Here is a 24,862-nt window from a genome sequence, read left to right as displayed (position 1 = left end):
GCTGAGAAGGTTTCGCATCAAGCTGTACGTCGCTGCTCCGACGACACTTATTAATATCGCTCTTTGTTTCTCTGCATCGTCGATCCCGTTAGCTGCGAAAAACTGCTCGAGTATTTCCGTGTACTCATCCCAAGTCTGATTCTTTGGATCGAACGCTACTAGCGTACCAATTGTAGCCATTTCCGCTTCGAGGTCACTGCCTTCTATTTCCAGCCGAAAACTTTTGCATTCTTTGAAAAGCTAGCCAAACCTGTAGCCGACTCCATCACTTTATTTTCTTCTCTTTTCTTTCAGTCCGATCGCCCAAACTCCTTCCCCCTAAACGTCCTCGTCGCCAAAAAGATGTTGCATCTTCAAAAAATAAAAATACAATAACTGAGCCTTACACCGGGGTATCGTTGCACTGGTTTACTGAACCTTACTTTCAGGGCATGTACAGAACATGAGCATCCATTTTTCTACTGCCTCCTACAGGACACACTCTTCTTCCACTTCCTTACACATTAATGTAACACAGAACTAATACTGCCTCTCCTGGCATTACCATTGTAACAACACATTCATTCTGTTTCTTTCAGAAGATTAACAGGAACTTAGGATGTAGGTATCTATGAATAATAACTATTATGTATACTCATATTTATATAACCACTTATTTCTTGCGATACCACAAATAGTGATTAAGCGTCTTCTTCTAAATCAATAGGGGGTTTGTTCAAAATAGCAATAATGAGCTTTGTCACCAACTTTCTTTGTTTTTCCTGAGCTGAACCACAAGAATGCTTTGAGGTCTGAAATTTCAACTCTCTGTTGGTTTTCATATTTGAATGCAGTTCCCCATAATTATGTCAGAATGAAACAACAGGTTTTGCAGTCATCTTCCTGGTTGCCTACACAACTGCAGTCGCTGTAAAACAAATGCAGGTGCTTCCACATAGGTGAGCTGCACGCTTTTAATCCTGCTCTGTGTTGTGGATGAAAGCGTTGAGCAGTCAGATTTGGATTTTGTGCGGAGAGGAGACGAAGAGGAAAAGAGCAAAGGGGAGAGACATTGTGGAAAATGTAAATATTATCAGAATACAATGATGTGCAAATCTCACAACCCCATATTTTACTCACATATACAGACATGTAAAACATATCAAATGTTTAAAGTGAGAAAATGACTTTGCAAAGACCGGACATCTTATCATCTACACTGCGTAGTATCATCAAAAGATTCTGGGAATTTGGGGAAATCTCTGTGCGCAAAGTAAAGGCTGAAAATCATCATTAGATGTCTGTGATCGTCTGGCCTTAAAAAAGCAGGAATTATTCTGTTATGTAAATCACTGTTTGTGAGCTCGTTTACGGCGACACCCACACATTCAGCTTAAAGCTCTATCATGCAAAGAAGAAACCAACATGATCCAGAAACATCGCCATCTTATCTGAGTCCAATTTCGTTTACAATGGACTGAGTCAAAGTGGAAAACAGTTCTGATGAGTAAAAATAAATTAAACAAATCAAAATTATTTTTGCAAAATGTGGACTCCACGTCCTCCAGACTAAAAACATCCAGTTTGGTGTCAGTACTCGATTTAAAAAACCTGCATCTCTGATGGTATGGAGGTTATGGAATTAAATAAGAAATACAACAAAAACGTCTCGGGACCGTCTCATCAGACATGAACGAGACAACATGCCTCCCCAGTTCCCACATGTTTACAGACTATTGAAAGAAGATGCGATGCTACACGGTGGTAAACACGGGACTGTCCCAACTTTTTTGAGACTTGTTGCTGCCATCGAACTCAACATGTACAGGTACTTTTCTTTAAACTGTTGCAGTTTAAACGTTTGACACATTTTCTATCTGCATCAATAAATGATGTGTTTACGAGATTTGCAAATAATTGCTAGTAACTAGTAAGCGTGGTCGGTGAACGGTGACACTGAGAGGAAAGTAGGGTTGCAATGCACAAAGTCCTCATTACAAAAACACCAACATTTAGGCAGCAAAATAGCAGTAAGGTCAAATAAAGTATCTTTCATATTTTAAAGTATATTTTAAAGCCGGGTGTGTGTGTGTCTGTGAAGGTTCTCAGTCATCCAGGTCATCGTATAGTCTAAGGAGCTTGGAAAGAAAAGTGTCTGGACTTCTTTGAGTTGCTTGAAGACGTTTCACCTCTCATCTGAGAAGCTTCTTCAGTTCTAAGGTCAAATGGTGGAGAGTCCCAGATATAAACCCAGTCGGAGTTTCCCCCCTCTTCTTAGAACTGAAGAAGCTTCTCAGATGAGAGGTGAAACATCTTCAAGCAACTCAAATAAGTCCAGACGCTTTTCTTTCCAAGCTCCTTAGACCCGGGTGTGTGTGGTTCACCTGCAAGGCCAAAGGTCAGTGGCATAAGATATTTATCACCCCAGCTCCTTAGAGGATAAGCTGTGTGCAGTAGCATGCTGCTTCTGAGATGCTCTTCCTGCTGCTTGAAAAATTAGAGTTTTTATTTAAGACCAGATGCTTCCAAATAAAATATTCTCTATAAGCAAAAGTCTACAGGAAAATACTTGATGCAGCTATCAGAGAGACACCAAAGTGAGGAAATGTGAGCTGTGCTGGGATGTCAGTGTCTGATTACTCAAAGACTGCAGACACTAAATGAGATGCATCGGCTGATTTCAGATGTCACTCTTTATCAGTCAACAGTGGCCGGAAAAAGCACAGGAATTTTCTGCGGGCGTAACCAACACAGAAGAACGGTCTACCTCAACCCTCGGGCCCCACAGGCAGTAATGCTCAACAGCTGTTCTCATGCCACATGTGCACAAACCATCCCTAACCTCCTCTGACTTTACTTCTAAATACGAACCAATGCAACAGCAGTAAGGTGCTGATGTTTCATCCTCCTCCACATCTGCTACAATAGATAATGAGGTATTGTTATTACTACCATCACTGTTTTTATGAAGGCATTGGTATTCAGGCTATACAGTGGCTAAATGCCTGGTTGAATGCACATAGCAGGGAAGTTAATGGGAGACAAAGACATTCTTCTTTGAAATTCTGGATTGCATCCTTGTCTTTGGCTAATGTGTGCTCAACATAAAACAGATCACCTTGAGGTACTTCAGGGACTCCACGGGAGTAACTGTAAAAACAAAATAAACACAAATAATTCAGTGATAAACAGTGTTGGGCAAGTTACTTTGAAAAAAGTAATTAATTATAGTTACTAGTTACTTCTTCAAAAAAGTAACTGAGTTAGTAACTGAGTTACAATATTCTAAAAGTAATTAATTACTTGAAAAGTAACTATTGCATTACTTTTAAAAAAAAGTTTAACCCTCTGGGGTCCAGGGTATAATTGGCCATTTTTAACCACTTTTGATTTTCCCTCCACATTTCACCTTTGAAAACTATTTACTTTGCCTTGTTTGGTATCATCCTTTTCAGCACAACCTCACGTGTCTGAATTTACAGTTATGTTTTCATTTTTACATACTGTATTAACACAATTGATCTAAAATCAGACAAAAAACATAAAATCCGAGTAGAAAGTTATATTTTTTACTATAACAACCACAAACATGTTTATTGAATCATATTTCATAACCTTAAATGCAAATATAAATTGTCAATTTTAAAATCCTCTGCACAAGTTTTGCAAACAACAAAGTTATTTGCATCCATTTACCTTTTACCTCGATTTTTTTAAACAACCATTTCAAACTATTTACAGAACCATCAGCTGTTCTGCATTCAATAAGATGCCTCACAAATTATTTGTGCCACTCCAAAAAAACTATTTCTGTCCACTATGAAGGAGAACATCACAGCCTGATACCTGCAGGTCTGACAGCAGCAGGTGTAACACTCCTGTTTCTACCTGGAGACAGCAGTCGCCTCATTGTTCTGACACACAACACAATACTATCCACAACACTACACACTAACTACACAAGACAACACATTAACTACACGCTCCAAACACGCTAAACGTCACAAATCTCTCACATCTCAAAACTCGCTCTCTCTCTTTCTGCTCTCTCTCTCGCCGTCACTCCTAACTTCCCCTGTTTGTTTTTTTGTTTGTTTGTTTGTTTGTTTTGGCTCATAAGCAGAGAGTGCTTGCTGCGCTGTCCTTAGACAGTAAACGTGACGAAACTATTGAGGAAAAAACGCCGCATATATTTTGTTTATGATGACTCTGGCTTTACGTGGCCTATCAACACAATTTATAAACTGGTGTATGTCACCTTGTTGCTTTATCTTTAAGTGGTCATGTGATTGGCTTACCACGACTACTTTATTCTTCCTCAGTCAAACAGCAGCACTCATGTGATTGTTTTGCCCCCTTAGCTCCAGGTGTTGCGCCAAAAAGTGATCGTGATTACCGCCCGCGGGAGCGCGCAGCTGCTTAAAGCTGTAACGTCCAGATTACTTACAGCTACTTCCGTGCAACTGATATAAGATGCTGTAAGCTGAACACAGCTTCAACCGTCTGTTTGTTGAAAAATAGTAACGGATCGCATTTTCTTGTTAGTAACTGTAACGGCGTTGTAACGATAGGAATAGTAATTAGTTCGATTACTCGTTACTGAAAAAAGTAACGCTGTTAGCAACGCCGTTACCCATCACTGGTGATAAATCACCATGAGCTGCATTGACTGTAAAGGTATTTTAAAAAACAAAGACCTTTGACGTAACATAGCATGTCGCCTGAAACTGAAGAGACATGGACTTGTTTCCAAGCTGAAGAATGAGGCTCAAACATGTAATCATTTTCTAAATTTGGTGCCAGTTTTCATTGTGCGCATGAAATGATGAAAAAGACGAAAGAAGAAAGGGTTGTTTCATTTCACTTTGAATGTTAAATCAATCCTATATTTAAAAAAACAACTTCAATTAACAGCAAAGTGGTTATTTTAAGCTTTAGCTCCAGTCGCTCCTTCACTGAGGACTCTCTGGTCAGCGCCCTTCGGGCTTTGCAGCCATTCTGGGATTCGTCTTGACAGAAAGTGAACTGGCTCTGGCAGATAAATCCAATCTGCTTGTACCTGATAAAGCTTATATTTTATGATGTTTTTATTATTCTTGGTCCTTATAAAGATAACAGAAACACGAACTGTGCCTGTTTTTATAACAACGTGGTGATGTCTGACCTTTTGACCTATGACCTTTAAGCATTACATACTAAAATGGTGTATTTTATTATCTTTACCCATATGATTAAAGCGAGACTGGCTGAAATCTTTAGCTTCTATAAGATGTAAAAACTTGAGACTTTAAGATCTATTCATGCCGTGTGTAATTTTGAAAAACTTTCTGGTGTCATTGTAAAGTTGAATATATAAAAAGTGTGTTGTACAGCTCTCTCCGTGCCCTTTCATGTGATATAATACACAATATGACGGTAGGTTACTTAAGCTTTAGGACATTCCTTCTTTTTTTATACTCCTGCTCTCTCTGCTCTCCCTCTCTTTCTTCTGGCAGCTGCGCCTGATGAGAGGTCTGGAAGTTTGCAGATATTCAGCAGCGGAAGCTCACACCCTAGAGGATATGAAGAGTTTTCCCTAAACATACCAGCTGCTGCTGGTGGTATTATCATCATTAAGTTGTGCTGCTAAACTTTAACAAGGCGTGTTGTTTGATCCTAATTAGCATCTGGCAGATTGGGGATACAACTCTGAGCAAATGAAAGGCTTTAGGTGCTTCACATGTTCATCAGTTTTATGTTTCAGGGGGGGAAAAAACTCAGATCCGGATCACTGAGCATCTTTTACTGTCAGATGAACGGACTGATACTTGCTCCACGAAGGAGGGGTCAGGGAGAAAAGAAGGACTTCCTTTCTATAGGAAACTTTTCACATCTAATTCACAAAGAGGTCCAGACAGAGAGAGAGAAGGAGGGAGGGAGCTGCTGACTCAGGACTTTCCCCCTCCTCCGTCCCCGTCTTCTGAGCGGTGTGAAGCGGCAGTGCAGACGTGAATGAGGTGAGTCATTCAGATAGAGATCAGTCGGCTGCATGGGAGCGCTGTGGCGGTGATGTGAGATTGTGATGCATGACAGTCTGCTAGAAAGCACGGAGGCTTCACTAACTACAGTTTGGCTTTAACTTGTATAATGCTGCAGTGTGGACTACACAGCCAGCATAATAACTGCATGTACTTATGGATGCTATGAAATAAGAAGCATCGGTATGTAAACATGCCTTTCATCGTGATATTAGGAGAAAATCCCGTTTGATTTACAAGTTTCCAGTTCAAGTAGAGATTTCCGCAAGAAAGAAAAAAAGAGAAAATCTTATGTAATACCCTTGGTCAGAGCGTGAGCCATGTCAAACATCTGGGTAAATCCCAGAAGGACCCAAATACAAGCAAGCAGCACATTTCCACTGTGAGAAAGGAAGAAAACACCATTCAGGCAGTCGGGGTGAGGGTGGGTGGGGGGAATCATCAATCTATAATCACAATCAATTATTATAAATTCAAGTTTAAGCACAAATGACCAATAATGTAACCTGTAACCTGGGAAAGGAGCGTTTGTTTTGTTTTTTGTTGCTTTCTACTTTATTTAATTTGAAGCAGCAGATCAGCAGAATTTATGTGAGACTCCTAAAGATCTGCAAAACAGTGCACATTTACCCACATAGCGCTAAATCCAACCCCTGATTAGCGTTACGTAACTATGAATTGCTCCAAGCATATGGTGCTTTCTGCACCTCAGACAGACGAACTGTAGGATGGAGTCATAGTTTTATTGTTAGAACTCCTGAAGTCAGCTGACCTCACACCATGGGGATGGTTTTTATCGGTTTTATTAGACTGCTCACAGAGGTGGTCTGAGAGGATTTTCCTCATCGTGTTTGTTCTGGATTTTGAATTCTCCCTAAATATATTTGAGTTCAGGTTATCCTGTTATTGTTGTGCTTTGATTTTTGTGTTTGGACTTTTCATTCCTGCTTTTCATTCTCTATTCTTTATTTTTGCTTCTGCTCTTGATCTTTATTAGGGGTACTTTGAGTGTCCTTGGTGTTTCTCTGCCATCCCCACCCTCTGGCTCATCTTTCTGTGCTAACTTTTGTCCTCCAGTGTTTGCTTGTCTCATGTTTGGAGTGAGTCATCTTGTTTTGGCTGAAACTTCCAGTTTGTCCTGGTTGTCTTGATTACATTAACTTGCGTCTCATTCCCCTCCCCTCTTTACCTTCTCCCAATTAGTCCTCGGTGTATAAATAGCCCTGTCCTTCTTATTGCTCTTGTCGTGTCATCAGTTTTTGTTCCTGTTTTGTTCTCCGTGTTCTTTTGCTTCTTTTCTTCTTGTGTTTTCATCATTTTACCCTTGGACTCTGTTACTTTTTGGATTTGGTGAACAAAAAAAGATGACCTTTAGTTTAATCAACTGCAACTCAACCATTCAAACCCTCTCAGAGCTGTCTGTAGCACAAAGGTGGACACATAAGTGCTAAAATATGACTCAGACACAGAAAACCTCCTGCTTCTCTCATTTAGGAAAGTGTCCCTTTGAAATGGACTGTCAAAGAAAAGGAGAGAGAGTTAGACACAGCTGAATCCTGAAAACTAAGTCCTTATCAGGATTAATTCAAGGCAAAAACATAAATAAATAATTGGGGGGGGGTTAAATAGCATTTTCAAATTATTAGTTCCGTTTACAAAAATCCTGTTTTTGTTGTGAAGTCTTAATCCAAGTCTTCACCTTAAAAACATGCATTTTATACACAATTTTGACTCTGCATCTGATAGTGTCCTGATGTTTTGATGGCATTTCTCAAGTACTCTGTGGTTGCGCCTCTATTTTGCCCCTATGATTATTAAGAGTAATGTCCCATAGAAATATGCAAATAAATGTGAATGTAACATTTCAGGAAAACCCGTACGATGTGATACAGCGTTACACGAGAACCCTTTCCTGAGGGTGCCAAGTAAACATTCGGAAAATATCGGCCGCTGTGAAGGTGGATACCGGCATTTCATATCTGCTAAGGCGCATTACAGACTTACTTTGTTTCATGGTGGCTCTTACTTTGTTTCTTCTCTTGATTATAGCAAAACAACAAGAGCAAGTTATTTTTAAGAGCGTGCAAAGGTTGCGTTCGTGGTCTTTAGCTGAGCAGCCACCTGTGTGTAAAGGATGCAACTGTGGTTATGGACCGAGCTGTCCTATAAACACAGCAGTACACCCTGTTCTGAACACAGAGAGTCTGGCAGACGGCCATCACCTATCCCCCAGTTCTCCAGAGTTTGCTATCTGAAAACAAAAAAAGCCCAGGGTCATTTTTCAAACGATTTATGGTTCTTGCAGTCCAGATTCAAACTTACTGACTGTCTTGAAAAAAACAAAAAGCTTTACTTGATTTTTTTTTCCACAGTTCCAGTCTCCTGATTTTTCTTCCCAGGTTGATGCATGTTTTTGCTGGCTCACTGCTTCAGATTCCTCTTTCTTTTTCCAGCTTCTGACATCATTATCTCACTTTCAAAGCAGCTGTCCAACAACTGACATCCCACATATAGGCCATCTCGCTATGTGATTACACCACTTGGGTTTCATTTTGATTTCAGCTACAAACTGGTAAAGTTTCATGACTTTATCTTACATGCTTTGTGCGACTTATCGCGTTCAGAAAGTAAAAAGACAGCTAGAAGTGCAGGCTCAAGTTCCCAGACGTGGAATAATCCAGGATTAGAAACCTTTCTCGCTGAAGGTCTTTGCTGAGTCTGAGCCAACAAGCAGACTTAACATACGTCTGGGAAACTGGATGATGAAACTCTGCTACAGTGAGTGTCACCAGGACACCACCAGGATGATGACACACAAATTCCAGATAATATAGAAAAGTCTCTCGAGTCCCTTTTCAGCAGATATTAACTCTCTGCTCTCACCTTAGTTACAGCCATGTCGGGCATCCTCCTCCTGCTCCTGTCCTTGTCCTGCCTGGTGGCCACGGTGCCTCCTCCAGTCCCCTGCAGACACTGCTGTGATCACCTGGAGCCAGCAGAGGGCAGCGGCGCCCAGCCAAGTAGTTATGCCCCTGAGGTCCGCACATATATCAACATGACCATTCTGAAAGGTAACACATCTATAGCAGCCATCTGAGGTCAAGTCAAGTCACCAAGCACCAAATCATTTTTCTGTGTGAACCTGTGTAATATATGTAGTAGAACATCTGCAGACTCACAGGTTTTCACAATAAAGCCAGAATTTTGGGGGGAAAAACACTTTTAAACACATGTGTATTTGAAATTTAAGGAGAGGTCTTGTTTTATAAAGAGTTATGTTGGGATGGAATTTATGGCAACAAAAAAAGAGTGAAGGCAACATGTTTATGAAGCCATGCAGGTCATTGGACAACCGAGCCAAAGACAACACAACAGGCCCAGTGTTTCTACACTGTATAATGTGCAAAAACAGAAAGTATGGCTGTGCTGAAGTATTTGGTCGTGTTTGAGACTATAGATAAAGATGATGGACGGCGAGGGAAAACTATTTATTTCAATACTTTATTCAACAAAAAATATCAGCAAATATAGTTTTTAGATTAGAGGTGAAAAGTCTTCAAAAACTTAAATAAATCCAGTTACCTGTTTTTTGTTTGTTTTTATTTTTTCAAGCACAGACATCAGCTAACATGATGCTCTTTGTTATGATAAAGCAAGCTGGTCATTGGCATCAGAAGGAAGCATCACACCACTCACAGAACATATTGCAGGTTTTGGATGATTATCCGACAGCCTCAAAGACAATTTTAGACCAGCTTTCTTTGCAAAGCTCTTTCATTTGCAAGATGACAGTTTTCTTATATGTACTTTTAGTTCAATTCCCCCCCCCCCCCCAACGGCATTCATGTTAAAAGCTCTGCTTCAACTTCACTGGCCACCAGGTTCATACTGGTTTGCCCTTTTCCCTTCAGAACTGCTTTAATTCTTCATGACACAGATTCAGCAAGGTGCTGGAAGCATTCCTTGGTGACATGACAGTATCACACATGTTATTTGCTAAATTCATCCTCACCATTTTTCTGAAGGGCATGATTCTACCATCTATGGGTAGAGTTTCAAACAGGATCAAACGACTGTTCTGGGTTTTGGACTTTTTAAAAATGATCTCATACTGTCGTGTAATTATTTTCACTTTAGGTGACAAAGGAGACCGTGGTGAGAGAGGCACACCAGGCAAAGCTGGACTTGAAGGACCTCCAGGCTCTATTGGGCCATCGGGATCAAAAGGCTCTAAGGGTCAGGCTGGTCTCCCAGGAGACCCCTGCAAAGTCCAGTACTCTGCTTTCTCCGTTGGCCGTCGAAAATCCCTTCACAGCCTGGACTCCTATCAGGCACTTGTGTTCGACACGGTCTTCGTTAACCTCGACGACCACTTCAACATGTTCAAGGGAACGTTCGTCTGCCACATCCCAGGCATCTACTTCTTCAACGTCAACATCCACACGTGGAACTTCAAGGAGACGTACCTCCACATAATGCAGAACGACACAGAGCGGGCGATTGTGTACGCTCAGCCCAGCGACCGCTCAATCATGCAGAGTCAGAGCCTGATGCTGGAGCTGGAGCTGAACGATGAGGTGTGGGTCCGCCTGTACAAGAGGGAGAGAGAGAACGCCATTTACAGTGACGATGTAGATATCTACATAACGTTCAGTGGATACCTCATCAAGCCCAGTGAAGAGAAGGAATGAATCGGCCGAGTATTACTGTACCCGGTCGAGCTCGAAAGCAATTTACCACAAAACTGTCCTTGTAGATAAACACATACTCAACAAGATCAAAATGTTTATATAAAAAGAAAGACTCCTAGCTTTACCAGATTTCACTGGTGGGCTGAAAAAAATCCACACAACACTGTAAAACCCAATGACACTTTGTTAATAGTATAAAGTTAAAACATTTGTTTTACTAGTATAAATTTATACTAATTTTAGGTTCAAGAAGAGCCATACACGCGCATTCAGATTCAAAATTTCAATATTAATATTAAGAAAATATGAAGTCGTCACCGATTTAAGAAGACAAAACAATACATTTAACGAAATCAACAAATAATGAGTTAAATATTAAATAATTTAAATACTGCACAGCAGTGAGTGGCCTAACTAAATAAAATGGGCAGTGTGCTTTCTGCAGTAAGTATAAAAAAAACAATCACCACATGTTCACACGTCAACTGCACAGAAAAAACAGCGAGATCTGTCAAGAAGTCTCAAGTGGCCTCTACCGCTTAGATCTACTGCACTGCATGCAAGAAGCAGTGAGAAAAACCACACCAGCTCTCTGCAGCACTTCCACTGTCTAGTCAAACATAAGGCTCTGGGGCCAGAATCAGCCCAGCGAAGACTCGATTCCGGCCCACTGGACGGCTTTAGTAAATGTAAGGAGTGCATAAATATTTAACTTTTAACTGTATTTCCATAAGTTTTACAGCTTTTCTTATTGATAAAGACTGGCAATGGGGGTGGGCAGTCTTTATCAATAAGAAAAGTTTTTAACTAACAGATAAACAATTAAATGACAGGAAACGTTCCTGTTGTTCCACTAAGTCCACTCTAAATGAATAACAATAATTATAGGACAGTGTGTGCAATGAACTATCGTCAAATTTTGTGTCATTTTACACAATTATTATGTCGTTTGACCGCTTTGACCCAAAGATCAAAGCGGGCTGCATGTGGCTCAATAGAATGAGTTTGATATCGCCGGTCTAGAACCAAAAAAAGCAAAGAAAAAAACAGGGTTTGGCAACCCTAAAACCACACCAGATTGGTATCTACAAGGGCAATGCTCTGTATCACTATTAAAAAGAAAAAGAAAAACTTGAATTAAATATCTTTATCTCAGGGAGGAAAAAATAAAACCATTTAAAACAGGATACATCAAACAATAGGTGTGCAATAGCCTAGGCCCTGAAATCTGTCTTTAGATTAGATTCACATTTCAACAGGTATCACAGGATACGGTTGCAGGGTCTGCTTTGAGCTTCTGACAGGAGTGTAACATAAGCCCTTCTTTTCTTCAGCCGGGGGCTCAAAGCCAAAGTCAGTCTGACTTTGGAAAACCAAGACGATCAGTCGCATCACCTCCTTGCACCAACGACTCTTATACTGATCCAGCGTCAATCAAACAGATTCATTGCTTTCAGCTGTGCTCATAAAGGGAAAAAAATGACTGCCCACACCTGCCTGTAAGAGATGGTGCTTAGTCTTAGCTCTCACAAATGTGAAACATGCACATTAGTTAGCTTTACAGGTGACTGTGGGCAGATTCTGTTACCCTTACCTAAAGGTGGGGGGACTGTTTCCACTGTGCTGAGCTAAGCTGGCAGCTGTAGTTTCATATTTGCCAAATGAGAGAGGTAAATATATTCTTATGAACCCCACAGTAAAAAGAAAAAAGAAAAATTTGCATTATATAACATTTTATAACCCACAAAGCAGTTTCATTGTGTTTCTCAATCACAGACATGTTTTTAAACCATCAAATATCAAATAAGTCTTGGTTTGGAATCCATCACTCCTGCCCCTGATGTGTAAAACTAGATGCATTAAACAAAGCATGAACTTTACAAAGATGCAGGCTCAATCTGTTTATTTAACATGAAAAATTATCTGTATTTGGTGTTCAGAAGCATTTTATATGACATTCACTGGGAAGATTTGCTGTTAGTGAGTTTTGCTAAAACACGGTGCTAACTGAACTCCTGCTGAATTTGGGTTTTGGAAATGTATATTTTACAAAGTATTCTCCTTTCCTTCTAAGATTTACATCTTCAGCTAACTTTAATCTTTTATGCATGCAAAACCAATAAATTAAAAACACAAATAGCTAAGCTCTGGCAGTCATAGTTTAAAATGACTCGACACTCTAACGAGTGAGAAAACTGATTCTCCAGACGACAGCAAATGAATAACTCTCACCTTCTAATCCTGAGTCGTGCATTAATAACAGATAAATAACAGCCAGAAAAGTCTTTTTGTTGCAAAACTGCGATGTTTAACCTTTATGATGTCATCATTTCATCTGAGTAAACCTTCACTTCTAACCACTAAAAACTTTTTAAATCGTCCTGGATTCCACATAAACATTTGTGTCAGTTTGAGGAAATTCCCTGATAGCATTCGTTAGATATTACAAGGGAAGTGCAGACACACAACCCGACAAAGTTATGTCACTAAAGCTGTGAAGGAAAATGAAACTACGCTGCCCTCTGGACTGCAGAGCTTAATGCAGCACAAAACACAAATACTAATCTGAATATTAAAAGCACTCCAAACATTGATACATAATGTAATATTTGAGAATGAAGCATTAATTAAACTGTATACACTAAAAAGTGAGCCATTGCCGTATTGCTTTAAACCTGCATTCTTTCTAATGGCCAGCAGGGGGAGACTTATCAGGCTGTTAAAAGAAAAATAAGTAATGTTACTTTCCTTTCCCTGTGACGAGAATAAACATTTTCATTATGACTTTATGTGCTCAGTTACTAATTTCAGGTCACAGTTGGGTTCACGTTGTAAATATGACTATTATTAGAGTCACAAAACAGGATAAATCAGCGTATACTCACGACCAGTGTTGGTCAAGTTACTTGAAAAAAGTAATCAGTAACTAATTACTGATTACTTCCCCCAAAAAGTAATCCAGTTACTTTACTGATTACTTCTGCCCTTTTCAGCCCAATTCTACTTTTTCTGCATAATCCATCATACAAAATGTAATCAAATGGAAAAGTCTCTTTTTTTTAAACTTGTTTTATCAGTGTTAATCTTTTAACTTTATGCATCAAGCAAAAATGAAATTATATGCAACATTCTCTAACTTGAAGAAATTAGTTTAACATTTAAACCTATTTTCTGCACATTCCAGCACATAAAATAAAATATTTTTTGTGTTTACACTCAGTCTTTCAAATAGATGCAAGTAAAACACAGCAGAAAATAAATAAAGTCAAAGACTAGCGGTCCTGTTGCTCTATTTTCACCTGTAAAGCAGGAGTGGGGCAGGCGGAGGTGTGCTCTGGTGCAGGTGTGCCGCAGCGGTCAGTTGAAGAATCCGTGAGTTTCTCTGTGAGTTTCCCATTATGCCGTAGCGCACTCGGTGCTTGTTTAGGGTGTTTTTTCGCTGTAAAAAGTTTTCTTCCCACGCACAACGGACGCTAATGTTTTTGTCACTTTTTATGGAATCAAACTCAAAGTAAGGTCAGTGCTTCCTCGCTTTAAACGCTGCACGCTCATACTCTCTCCCGCACTCGATACATGATCCACTGTTGATCTGCACACAGCTGTTGTCACGAACGTCGCACTCGCTTACGTCACTGTCATGAGACATTCTCGCAAAAAAATCACGGTTTTAGTAACGCAGTAACGCAGCGTTCCTACGGGAAAGTAACGGTAATCTAATTACCGTTGTTGCAATAGTAATCCCTTACTTTACTCCTTACTTGAAAAAAGTAATCAGATTACAGTAACGCGTTACTGCCCATCTCTGCTCACGACTCACAAGTCATAAGGCAGTGAGCGTGCCGTGGGCCTCAGTTTCATGGTTAAATCTAACAGTGCGCTCCATTTGAAGTTGTGTATACACTGTTGTGTATTTGTGACTCGCTAAATAAGCCATACATAGAGCACTGACCAGCCAATATCCATGAAAGCACTGCAGCGATGTTTTGAAGAGCAAAAGCAGGTGTTGTGCTGTTTTTCCACACTTGTGTCAAATCACTCCCAGTTCTCACTTCTGAGACAAATGGAACGCAGCATGACCCTCACTCACCATGGGTGACGTCATGGGGGTTACATCCATCTTTTATATACAGTCTGTTCCACCTTTAAGGTCGTGCCGTTGATGATCTAACAGCAGTGACTGCTTATCCAGCTTTGGTTATTCCGTGACTGGAATAAAAAGTGAATGTTGTTTATAGTAGTCAGCAACAATAATGATAAGAACGTCTTTTTGGACACATGTTCAATGTAATTCTCACTGTGAGACCGTCTTATTTCATGTCCACTCATGTCAGTCCCCACAGACTGACATGAGTTATATAAAATAAATGAAAGAAGCAGAAAACGGGTTATTGTTCATTTGTTTCTACTCATCTAAACTATTTATTTTCTGCCATTCACTTGTTCACATTACCATCATGTGTCCCTAGGGTCAGTCCTTCAGCTGGAACCTGCATCATTAAACTTAGATTTGTTGATTTGTTGTCAGGGTATATCATCAAGGTGGGTTTCCAGCCAATCACACATACATCACAGCACCTTATCTGCCTGACATAATCTACTGGGCATAATCAGGAAGCATATTTAAGACATGCCATGTTTATGGTACACTTTTGTCTTTTCAGTTTGAACTAAAGCCACGAATATTTAGGTTTGCTCTAGTATATAGGTGCCCAGATCAGCACTGGCAGCCACAACAAAATGACTGGAAGATGGTGATAAACTTGTCCACACTGACACCTTGAGGAATAAAAGTAGAGGTGCTTGTCCCACCTGTGATATGAATCACAAACATATACAAGCACAAACAAACTAAAGCAAGTGGCGAGCTGAAGTGTTCACACTGGAGACACGGTCAGCATTTCCTGTTAACATTTTTGTGGGCTGCACTGGTTTCCTGTTATTCTCTTACAAGCCATGTGTTTTTCACCACGATTCTCAGCTCTCATTCAAAGTGATAGTTGTGTTTTACATTGTGTAACCTTTCGCAGTCTGGTAGATTAATGTTAGCATTGCACATAATCACACTAAAGAAGAGCAGATTAACCTTTCCTGCCCCGCAACATTATTTCTCTGAATTCCAGCTACATGAATACTTCTAAAATGTGCCATCAAGTTCAAATATGACATTTGTGTTTTTAACATCAGTTGAGATGAAGTACGCTATGGTTTTTGCACTGCCGTGTAAACAAAGTGTTCAAGGCTCCCGTTGAAAAAAGAAAGCAGCATTTATTCATGATTTTTATTTCTGCCAATAAATAAAAGTCAATTCTTTGCACTTTCACAGAAATGAAAAATATCATTTTTAACTGAATGAATGTGAACACTCACATAAAAAAAGACCAAAGAACAGAAGTTTGTTTTTGTTAAAGATGACTGACTTGCAAAAAAAAAAAAAAAAAAAAAACACGAGTAAGGTTGAAATGCAGTTTTTTTCCATTATCTTCATACAAACAAGCTTTTTTTTGTATATTTAGAACAATGATGTTGAGATGACATTAGATTTTTAATTATTTTGTTGTTGTTTTTTACAGTAACAACACCCCACAGTTGCACAAAACAAACCAAAAAGCATTGAAACGACACTGACTCAGTGTGTGTGTTTGTGAGTGCACACACATAAGAACGTGCAGAATAATGTCGGACAGAGCATGACCTCACATACAGTCTGAACCAAACACAGGCACGCTGGAGAAACAAATTCATACAAATTCACACATAAAGACATTTACGGTTCTCCAAAAGGGCTCCTGTGTTTCCTTTTCCCCCCCCCCAAATGATGATTGCACACGATAAACACAGGCCAGCACGTCAAACATACTTTGCTGTGGCTTCATACAGCTCTTACTGTATTTGGATTTAAGTAAAAATTAAGTCCTACAAAAATACTTTTTTTTTTTTGCTGTGTAAACTTTTGCAACCAAAGGCACTGTCTTCCCTTTGCACTTTTCTCCCTTAAAATTGACCCAGCCTCATGCTGCGAAGCTCCGACTCTAACCGTGTTCACGCCTTCGCCCTTCAGCTAGCGCCGAGTATAGCCTCATTATACGTTACAGTTGTACTTTGATGTTATCATCAAACCAACTCGATGCATCTCACAGCAGCGCAGTAGCGTTGCACAACTGAAAACTGTGTTTTGCTGGCTTCATATAATGTGCTCAGCTCATTTGCTACAAAAACAATGCATCCCATGAAAATTCTGCCCTTAGATTTTAAAAAATGTAAATAAATTACTGCCTATCAATGCTCCCCCTCAGCCTCCTATTAGATGCACCTATGGTATCCTCCTTCAGTTATCACATTCACAAGATTTTCAGAACTTGACCTCTGACCTTAGAAGAGGTCAGTTATCACCTATGGCATCAATTTGAAATTCCTAAGTTGCCTCGTGTTCACAAAGTTGGGTGTCCACACCACCCCGGTTACCCCCGTCAACCCCATCAGCCTTTTATGGCACTGTTGCAGTCTTCAGGGTTACCCAGCATAATTAAGTGTTAAAAACTGTACACTGTGCATGGAAACACCAAGCAAGTGTTGATGGCAACAACATGAAACAAAAGAAAATGTTCCCTTTACAAACTGTTTAAATACACAGAGGCACGTTTGAACAAGTACAACTATGAAGACCAAAAAAAAAAATCCTCACACCAGGGATTTATATTTTAAAATCCCACTAATCTGCCTGCTGTGCTGCCTAATGGAGCTGCTGTGCTTCTGTACGATGAGGCTACATCATGCTTTGAAACTGCTAAAATAAAGCAAGCAGCTAAAATGTTGTCAGAATAAACTGTTGGTATCATTTAATGGGCCATGCAAATGTTCCAGGTGTGAAAAAGCAGCAGGGTTTTCTCTGTAAGAGTTAGCAACATGAACATATTCTTCATGTCCGTGTATGAGGTATAACTGAACTGTCATTAGTATGCATTTTCAACAGAAAAATCCCTTTCATGCTTAACATAAACGTTGCACTTTTACAATGTGAAATAAATAAGCTGACCTACAATTAAAGGAACTACAATTAAAACTAAGCAAGCAGACTTTTTTTTTTTTTTTTAAAGCAGGCCAAAATTTCCAAAACTGCTGCAGCCGTGCTAGCATCACAACGAGCATGGTTTCCGTGCCCCCGCAGAGGTGGGATCTTTCAAACGTCGCACTACAGAAGCCTCTCTGATCATCACAGTTAGTCACAACACAACTGTGGCCACAAATGGCAGGCATGAAGGGGACATCAAAGATGAGACTGCAGCACACGCAGCATGGAGTTTTGAATTAAAGGGGACATGTTACTGCCACAACTACGCACGAATCAGAGTTTAAACAAAAAAAACAAAAAAAAAAACTGGGCCTCGGTGAAGAACCTCAGCTCATCTGCTGTTCACCTCCTTTCACCTCCCTTTAAGCCAGCTTTCTTCTTCTGATTGGTTTTGCCCTTTGTAGACAGGAGGTTCGAGCAGCAGAGGGGTGGAGCAGCTGGCTATGAGACAACCAACATTAGGAATAGCTGCTCCCACTGATGTCATTCAGATTCAAGAGTAGGAAAAAGAGACAAAAAACACAGTTTGAAATTAAACATTAGGGCTTGAAAAGGGTTTGAAACTTTGGCCACGTTTCGTATCAGCATCCACCACTGTAACAGCACATATATGAAAGAAAATAAGGAGAGAACACAATAGGTCCTCTTTAAGGACTACACTGAACACACTTTATCCGTTTGTTCATGTCTAACCTCTGTGCTTCTTGTTAGCTTTGTTGAGAAAAACCATAACTGATAATGGCTTTGACTCATTAGTGTGCTTCCTCAGAAGATTGAGTGTCTAGACGTTTAGTTTAGCATAAGCAACACTGGAGAAAACATCTGCACAACCCAGAAGAAGGAGGGATGTGTCACTGTGGTTGGGGTCAACATTTAATAAAAAAAACAAAAACACATCTTGTCTGCGTGGCTTCATCAGCTCAGTAGAATCACGAGTCACTCATTGATGAGTGAGTCTGGTTTCTCGTATCCAAACAGCCTGAAGTCAGGTCCGTACAGCTTGTACAGTTCCCTGCGTGCCTCTACTGGAACTGTGCTGAACCAGTCCGACTCCCAGCTGCTGGCTGTAAGGTTCCTGCTGGAGGTGGGAAACTCCACCACGTTGTCTACCCGCAGCAGTCGCAGCAAGTGCTCAGCATCTTCCTCTGCCGTCTCTAAGTGTCCCACAAAGTCATACTGAATTTGACATGGGTGACAAAGCCGATACACTTGCCGCCAGTGCTCATTGAAGGGCATGTCCTTCTCTGTCTGAGGGTCCAGGAGATACTGGATGAAGTGGGAGAAAGAGGGATGGATACCCAAAGAAAAGGCTTCATCCACAGAAGCAGGAGGCGTCGGCTGGTTGCCGTAGCGGCGCAGCATGACCTGCGCAAAGCGTCGGTAGAAGTCCTCATTGGGTAGCTCAAACTTATTCCGGTAGGCAGAAATGAGACGGACAAAAGGGTCGCGCACAAAGAGGAACTTGGTGTACTTCTTCAGCTTCACCTGGGAAAAATAAATTACAGTTTTCTTAACATTCAATTATTGAATACACACATGTGCATTTCAAAACTGTAAAGGTGAAAAAAAAAAAAAAAAAAAAAAAAAAAAAAAAAAAAAAAGAACAGAGCAGAGCAGAGAGCAGTATTCATCTTCCTGTGTTGCATCAATAATGTCTCTGTGAGAGATCAGTCATGCATCCCCATAACATTGAAGGGCCTTATATAAAACAGAATAAACATCTAACTGAGGTAGAAGGTTCAGAACACATTCCAGGTAGCTCGAAGCAAATTCATCAAAAGATAAAAAAAATAAATCAACAGCATATTTACCAAGTTAAATTATATTTTTTTACTACCATACAGAGAACAAGAAGGTGGGAAATTTGGACAGACCTTCATGAGGTGCCTTGCAAACTTGCCATAACGTTTCCAGAACTTATTGAAGGTGAAGTGCATGCTGCTGTTGTGGACCAGGTCCCTGGGGATGGCCAGGGGGTCTCTCTGAGGAACGCCCTCCTGCAGCAGGCTTTCACTGAGAATTATCATGATGCGCTTCCAGTTACTGCACGCTACCTGAGAAGGGAAAGTTTATTGTCCACTCAGATGTCACAGTGAAACAGGCAGATACACACTGTCTATGAGCGTGTGACCACTGACAGGAGGGAACCATGTATGCCGTTGTTACATGTGCCTTATTAAGTTTTACAGGAGCATGTGTCTGCATACCTTGGGAACATAGCAGTAGATAATGCCATGCCTGTCATCCACGATTAGATGATCCAGCTCCTTGTTGGGAATGTCGTCAAATGAACGGTTTTTGCCATGAAATAAGATGCTGTCATTGGCGCACATCTCCTGAAGCAACCTCCGCCTCTGCTCCTATCGTTCCATTCGTGAAGCACAGGAAAATTAACAATTACCAACTGAGGTTATAAATACTTCATATTCAGACATTGCTCACTGACTGGGGAGCTTTTGCTCCTTCATTTACATATTTAGGGATATTAACCAAAATTATATCTACAGCAAGAAGTATCAACAGTATCAACCTCTGTGGGTGCCTTTAAGGTTACTGCTGTCACACGTGATTATAGTTATAACAGGCTCTTTTTCTTTAATGCCAGTTTGAATTTCTTAAATCTGCGACTAGGTTAACACTGTCTCAATTAGAAGCTCTGCTCCTGTCAACTACTCACAGCCCAGAAATGTGAAGGTTCTGCTCATTAGTACAGATTTCCTCACTGGACTTTGTTACATGACAGACATTTGGATGTGCTGGAGCAGGGAGAAGGCACACAGGTGGAAATAAGAACAACTTAAGTGACTCTATTTAAGTCATCTCATTGAAGAAGCAAGAAACCGGCACGCAGAATGATTCATTTTTTGTGCAGCAACTGTGCTTTTCCTGCTAAGACATCTCAAAATGCCAGCAGTAAAACTTTTAATCAACTAGTAAACATTTACTACTACTAACAACAATAAAAACTGAGTTAACCTGTCTGTCACGGAGCTCTGGAGCCAGTGGGGTCAGGTGAATCTTCCACTCCCGCCGCGGTATATATCGTTCCTCTGCTTTCTCTGACTGGTTGCTTGTGTCAGCCGGGGCAGCGTCAGTGGGCTCACCAGTTCCCGGCTCTAAGAACTGGTTAACAAAGGCATCGATGTCCGACAGGAAGGACGGGGCTCGAGAGGTCTGTGGCCTCTTCTGGGGAACGGGGTGTGGGACTTTGGGGCCCGGGGAGACAGGAGTGTGCAAATAGAAATGGGAGGCACCGACATCGTCCCAGTAGATGATGATCAGAAGGATCATAAAGGCCGAGCCCAGGACTACAAAAATGCGGAACATCCTGGACGTTCCCATGGTGACTGTTGCTTGCTACAGGGTCACCATGGCAACAGAGTCAAGGTCCAGGAGCGCTCTCTCTCTCTCTCTGTCTCACCATGGCGATAGATGCACGGAGTCTGTGGTAGCATCAGACTTATTGTGGTGCTGGTGCATTGCAGGAGCGCGCTGCACAAGAGAAGAAGGGGTCAAACATCAATAAACTCACCTCTGTGTCATACCTACACACACACAAACACACAGAAAGCATAGTCGTGTCTTTAATGTCCAGCTGGAGTACAGGGTTCAACACCTGTTCTGACACTAACACAGAAACAATAATTTATTAAATTAATTATTTTGTTGCTTTGCAAATTCAAAAAAGAAGTCTGGTTAAAAAGCACAGAACTGCAGTCTGGATGACAGAAGCTTTCTAATGATTTTACTTTCATACAGTGAAAAGATTCAAAGTATCTGACAAAAAAAAAATCTGACAATTTTTTTTTTTAAATGCAACAATAAATCTTTCATAGGATAATCCCCTTCCTTTCGTCTCTCTTTTCACTGTTTTTCCACTTTTCCCCACATTTAAGCGAACCTACTAAAGCATACACGTTGATGCTAAAGTAAAATGACAACCTACTAAGGTATTCTGGTTCTCCTATTAGTAAGAACTTGAAATCTAAAGCAAACTCAAGCGAGCATGACAGTTTATTGAGTTTGCTTTTTTGACGAGGCGCGCACTCAATCTCTCTGTCAGTGCTCGGAGCTGACCTCACTCCCACTCCCTGCAGTAAAATCACGAGTGGTTGTCAAATATTTCCATTTTAGGAGGCTCTGCACGCCATAAAAGTTTTGCACTGCACAAGTATCCAGCTGTATCCATAGCAGCTTTCCAGCTGATTAGGGCACAACACGTTAATAGTGAGTAATGAAGTAAAAGCCCACAGTGAAAAAGGTCAACACCAAATATTTTACATACCCGACCACGATGTAGTCTGCATGTACAAAACACACTGAAGCCCTATGTCTTCAAGTGATGCACAAAATGGGTTTGTTTCTATAGCTACAGGGAAAAAAACAGCCTGGAAGTGATGGAATACATAAAGGATCTGTCCTCCCCGTGACTTAATTCAGCCGCAATTCATGTGTTTTAATCCACCACCAGTCTATCTGCTCCTTCATGTTCAGTTTAAAAGTCGCAGGGCGTTACTTTCCATTCCTACGCACGTCTAAAATTGGAGCTCTCTGCAACAGTCCTCATATTATTTCCTCTTTCCTGAAGCTAAGAGGTGTCCATTGACATGGAAAGTCATCATCAGCCTACTCGGCGGCCTGCAGATGGCACTTCTCTGTGCACAAACAAATTAACTGCTGTTCTATAATATACATCATAAGCCCAAATGCATTAAGTTCATCAGTCACTAAATGAGCGTACATTAATTCCGCTAAATAAGTACAGTTCTGACATACTTCTTCTTTTTCCCCAATCAGTATTTCTGTCTCATAGCACTTTACTTCTGCTGCACCACATATCAGAGGCACACTTTCTGAAACCACAGCTACAGTACTTCTAGGTCTAGATCTGACACACAGAAATATATAAAGGTCTATCAAATAATTTAAAAAAAACTCACAACTGATCGAGCACATTAGAAAAAACCGTGCTGCCACAAAGAAGCACATAAATTAATAAGCCACACCGGGTTATCATCATTACTAAATAATAATAGAAGAAACAGCACTTAACTTTCTTTGTTTGATAATTTGTTAATTTTATATGTATTGTTATGTTATGTTTTCATATTCCTAGCTTGCCTACTTTCTAGTCATGTTACTCATATGCGTTGTTTTTGCTGTGAATTTTGTAAATGTTGTGATTTATTATTATTACTACTATTATTATTACTATTATTATTATTAGTTGAATAATTAATCCGCTGGATTTTCTTCATCTTCTTGCGCTGTATGTTTGTGTGGAATTTTTTTGGTGCATTTCAAACAGCACAACAAGAAATTCACATTCATACGAGTACATTTACCAAATCTTTTCGATTGGATACTGAATGTCAAGGAGGCCACGATTTCCACATAAGAACTCACATATGAAGCTTATGCTATTTAAACTACCCAAATCTGTTCATTAATATTATATTTCCTTCATTTTTATGCCTAAACAAGTTGGTTAAGTCTAAGAAAACTTGTGAAAAACATGTGTGGTTATTTCTTTCATTCAAGTCAGCACTGTTATCCGTGGACAGGAGGCTGAAGCTTTGGATTTTAGACGGACTTATTGGAAACATTTCCTCTGAGCGATTTAAACAGTCGCTTCAAAACTCTTTCGCGTTTGTTTTATTTCTCGGCACGTCCCCGCCGGTGTAACCCCGCCGGTGTAAACCAAAGACAAAGCCGTGTGCCGGTAGACCGAGCGGCAGATAAATCACTCCGTCCTGTCCGCAGCCGCCTCCAGCGGATGCCAGACCGGACACAATGTAGCCTTTGACGCGAAAGCAGCTCCGCGGGAACGGGTTGTTCCTCGCGCCGGAAAGCTCTCCGCGAGGGGGTTTCGGTTAATTAAAGCGTCGCGTGCAGCTGTTTGTCCTTTATCGGGTTTTTTTCGTGGGAAATAATGAAGAGAAGCCAAAGGCGGGCTGATAGTGTGCCTAGCGGTGTGTCTTGGTGTTAAAGTAGTCCTCGGCGTTGGAGAAAAGGTCAGCGCAAAACTGTTTAGCTGCTTAATAAGAGCCGACACGTTGCGTTACTTTAAAGATTTCTATGTAACGACAGGAACGACGTGGGAAAAACACACATTTCTCACCTCGCTCTGTGTCCACTAGCTCCCAGCGCCGCGTCAGCTGAACCTGTCTGTGCTGCCAGCCGCTTTTTCTTGTTTTGTCCTCTTGGTTGGAGCGCGAGCACCCAAAGCACCGCGAGAGTTCACAAGCTGAGCTTTCTGCAGATTGAGCGCACGAAGGGAAAAATTCACTTTTCTGGGTCAGCTCCAGCATACCGTGTCTCTGCTCGGGGATGATTTATGGAGACAGCCTCTCCACCCTCCCTCCCAACCTCCCACAGGAGCAGAGTACTGAAAATAACATATTGTACCTGCAATCCTAAATGTCACCCTCCTCTCAAACACACGAAATAAGACCCTAAGAATGATCCTAAGTAAATGTGTTCGTGGGTACGAGTGATTATTTCCGTTGCCTCGGGCTGATGCGGTTAAAATCCAGTTATTTGTGAACTCTTTTCATCCTGTGACTTCCAACGTAGCAAGGAGCCCCCACAGAGCAGCTGATTTACTTTGCATCCCCCTCACACACACACAAAATCATCTGTTTTCAATCAGCATCACATATTTCACCCCGCTCCTAGGCCCCTGTGTTCTCATAAATGTACTATAACCTTGTACTCTGTACTCTGGCAGTATTTATACGTTGGACACACGCACACACACAACTAAGATTATATATAACATCACTCCTAAGAACAGATAGATGCGGATTATAAGAAAAAAAAAAGAAAGGGGTGGGGGCACATCCATCCTGATTATTTTCATGTCAAGCCATGTATTCCTTCTATACATTTTATAATGTGCATGTATGTTATACGTTTTTAATACACTGGAGTTAAAGTCTGGTGAGCTTGTTATGTTCAGTGTGTGCCCGTTATGATCACTACTGTGGACACAAGCATGTCTTTTCACGCAGATGAGGAGATTATCCTGCATCCATATGAAAGAGTTTACTCTAAATCCCCTTCTGGCAGCCTCATTCTCACTAGATTGAATCCAAATGTGGTCA

At 40.7% G+C, this 24,862-nt stretch overlaps 2 protein-coding genes across 2 annotated transcripts; one reads left to right on the top strand and one right to left on the bottom strand.

The window, feature by feature from the left end:
• Nucleotides 1-5,867: 5,867 nt before the first annotated feature.
• Nucleotides 5,868-13,027, top strand: c1qtnf6a (C1q and TNF related 6a). Its single transcript, XM_080906087.1, has 3 exons — nucleotides 5,868-5,975; nucleotides 8,885-9,067; nucleotides 10,134-13,027. The coding sequence occupies exons 2-3, from the start codon at nucleotides 8,893-8,895 to the stop codon at nucleotides 10,685-10,687; spliced, it is 729 nt and encodes a 242-aa protein (XP_080762213.1). The 5' UTR covers nucleotides 5,868-5,975; nucleotides 8,885-8,892; the 3' UTR covers nucleotides 10,688-13,027.
• Nucleotides 13,028-16,112: 3,085 nt separating this feature from the next.
• Nucleotides 16,113-24,067, bottom strand: LOC308410866 (carbohydrate sulfotransferase 12-like). Its single transcript, XM_080904521.1, has 5 exons — nucleotides 23,878-24,067; nucleotides 20,733-21,248; nucleotides 19,964-20,116; nucleotides 19,631-19,810; nucleotides 16,113-19,241 (listed from the first exon to the last, which is right to left on the bottom strand). Exons 2-5 carry the CDS (start codon nucleotides 21,096-21,098, stop codon nucleotides 18,693-18,695), a joined length of 1,248 nt encoding a protein of 415 aa, XP_080760647.1. The 5' UTR covers nucleotides 21,099-21,248; nucleotides 23,878-24,067; the 3' UTR covers nucleotides 16,113-18,692.
• Between the last annotated feature and the right edge of the window lie 795 nt (nucleotides 24,068-24,862).

Source organism: Rhamphochromis sp. 'chilingali', assembly GCF_963969265.1.
Source record: "Rhamphochromis sp. 'chilingali' genome assembly, chromosome: 15".
NCBI lineage: Eukaryota > Metazoa > Chordata > Actinopteri > Cichliformes > Cichlidae > Rhamphochromis > Rhamphochromis sp. 'chilingali'.
Note: the sequence above shows the minus strand (reverse complement) of the source record. Positions and strands in the feature narration are given on the sequence as shown.